At 44.6% G+C, this 2,139-nt stretch overlaps 1 protein-coding gene across 1 annotated transcript; it reads left to right on the top strand.

Annotated features, from left to right (window-relative positions):
• Positions 1-471: 471 nt before the first annotated feature.
• LOC113408380 (testis anion transporter 1-like) lies at positions 472-1,603 on the top strand (the record flags this gene model as incomplete). Its single annotated transcript, XM_026661588.1, has 3 exons — positions 472-540; positions 1,286-1,378; positions 1,469-1,603. Coding segments are annotated over exons 1-3 (297 nt in total), but the record flags the coding sequence as incomplete, so codon positions are not given.
• Between the last annotated feature and the right edge of the window lie 536 nt (positions 1,604-2,139).

Genomic DNA, 2,139 nt, shown 5'->3' with positions numbered 1-2,139 from the left:
GAAGCGGCATGGGCGAGCGATGTGCTGGCCGCGGCTTCTCGCCGCCCCCATTGGCCCGGGACGGCGAACCGCGGCCAGTGGGGGCTGCGATCGGCCGAACCTGCCGCGTCAGCAGGTAAATAAAACTGGCCCGGCCCGCCAGGGTGCTTACCCTGGCTAGCCGCGTGCCGAACGTTGCCGACCCCTGCTCTAGATCCTCCTTCCTCACTTCTTTGAAGAATATATTGGATTTGGGGGAGGGAGGGACTACATGCCTTCTTACATACCCTTGCCTGGAGTGTTCCCTGGCTTGAAACAGAGCTTTCTAGAGGGTTCAAGGTTTGATGTGAAGGGCACAGGTGCTTGGGTGTCACACCCCTAAAGCCACAGCTGGTGTACCCAATAAAGAAGATAGAGACAGGGACCAAAATATTGGGTGGTGCTAGTTTTTCTCTCTACTCTAAGAAAATCTAATAAACACCTTGTTTCAGAATGAAGATTGTGATGCTGGGCCAGATTCCAAACACGGATCTATACAGAAGTTTATCTGACTACAAAGCAGTAAGAGAAAAAACCTAATACTCAGTCCCTCTCTGTAATCCAGTTTCTTCACTTGGGCACCTGTGAGTGATCCATCGGACTCAGTTCGTTCACTTCAAGCCTTGAAAATCTGTAAGGATTTTTGAATATTGGCAGCGAAGAGTGATACAAATTGCCCAAAGATAGGGAGATGGGTCTGACTTGTCACTTTGGGAGCTCATTCTATCGATACAGGCTCCACCAGTAATGAAAGGCTTGCTCCCTGTCATTGCTGGAACTATACAGAATTTATTGCTGATCTGCTGTCCTTAGTCAGGTTTTGCCTACGCTAGGAAAATGACCCATTTTTCACAACAGATGTCAATAATGGCTGTGTCTGTGTGACAGATTTTTTTTACCAATTCGCCATTGGATTGTGACATCTATACTAGAGTTTCTTAAAAATTCTCCCAGCAGTGGTAGCAAGAGCAGGGCACTGGTATTTTTACCATAATGTTATTGACCCTACTGTTTGCAGATCTGGATAATGCTGTGGTGAACAGCAATGTCTACATTAGTACTCCCCTTATTGCTAAACTCATGGAGCTGCAAAGGTGGGAGAACTTAAAAAAAAGTTTGGTGTAGACAAGGTGTAGGGTATTTTCACTAATGAGTTTTGAAGACAATATGGCTTGTCCTGGTCAGAGGAGACCCATTGTCAATGTCAGCCGTGGATCATTTTTCTAGCGTAGGCACAAACCTCAGAGACTCGGGTTTTGTCTTCCAGGCAGCAGAGATTGAAGGTGTGAAAATCTTCCAGTGTTGTTCCTCCATCTCCTTTGCAAATATGAGACATTTCAAAGGCTACTTGTTACATAAGGTAAACCCCACTTTTCCAATCACCATCAGCTTCTGACCTCCTCCATTGGAAGCACACAACCCTCTCTGATACACGGTCTGTCTTTTTCAGATGGATGTGAAAGCAGTGCCCCTGGATGAAAATGAAATGAGATCTTTAATCTCAGTTAGTCTGTCTAGCACTGGATTGGAGAGAAAGGATTTGAAGTGTGCCTGTGTTTGTGATCCACCTGAGCCATTACCCAGGGTCAGCTACCTTTTTTTTTTTTTTTTTTTTTTTAAATAATTATCTAGCCAGGGCACCAAGACATTGTGACACTGAGGGCCATGTCATTAGCTTGCCTGAAGGCCATACCTAATTGCATATACATTTGCATATATTTGCAAACCAAAAATAAGTAAGTACAACCCTTATATTTGCTCTCAAACCTTATATTTATTTATATCTTCCATGGTAGATGAATTGAAATTTTGCTTGTTGGTTGAATTGACCAACAGTGGGAAAACCCAACATGTTTACCTTCCTTTCTGGGGCTGAAAAAACTAACTTTGTCAGATGCCTCAACAGGGGTTTGCTTTCCTTTTCCCACACAAGTCAAAGACTGTCTTTGGCTGCCTGAAGAATTCTAGCCACTCCTAATGTGAGATACCCACAAATGCATGATCACTAAAGACGTCAAATCCTACTAGTCACAGTCTCCGTGATCAGAGGATTTCTCCTCTCCTTATTACGAACTCTGTTGAGTGCCTTCTGTACGGCCAGTCGCATGCCCCATAATCGGA

This window comes from Terrapene carolina, unplaced genomic scaffold (assembly GCF_002925995.2).
Source record: "Terrapene carolina triunguis isolate 2854851 unplaced genomic scaffold, T_m_triunguis-2.0 Scaffold11229, whole genome shotgun sequence".
NCBI classification, from domain to species: Eukaryota; Metazoa; Chordata; order Testudines; family Emydidae; genus Terrapene; species Terrapene triunguis.
Note: the sequence above shows the minus strand (reverse complement) of the source record. Positions and strands in the feature narration are given on the sequence as shown.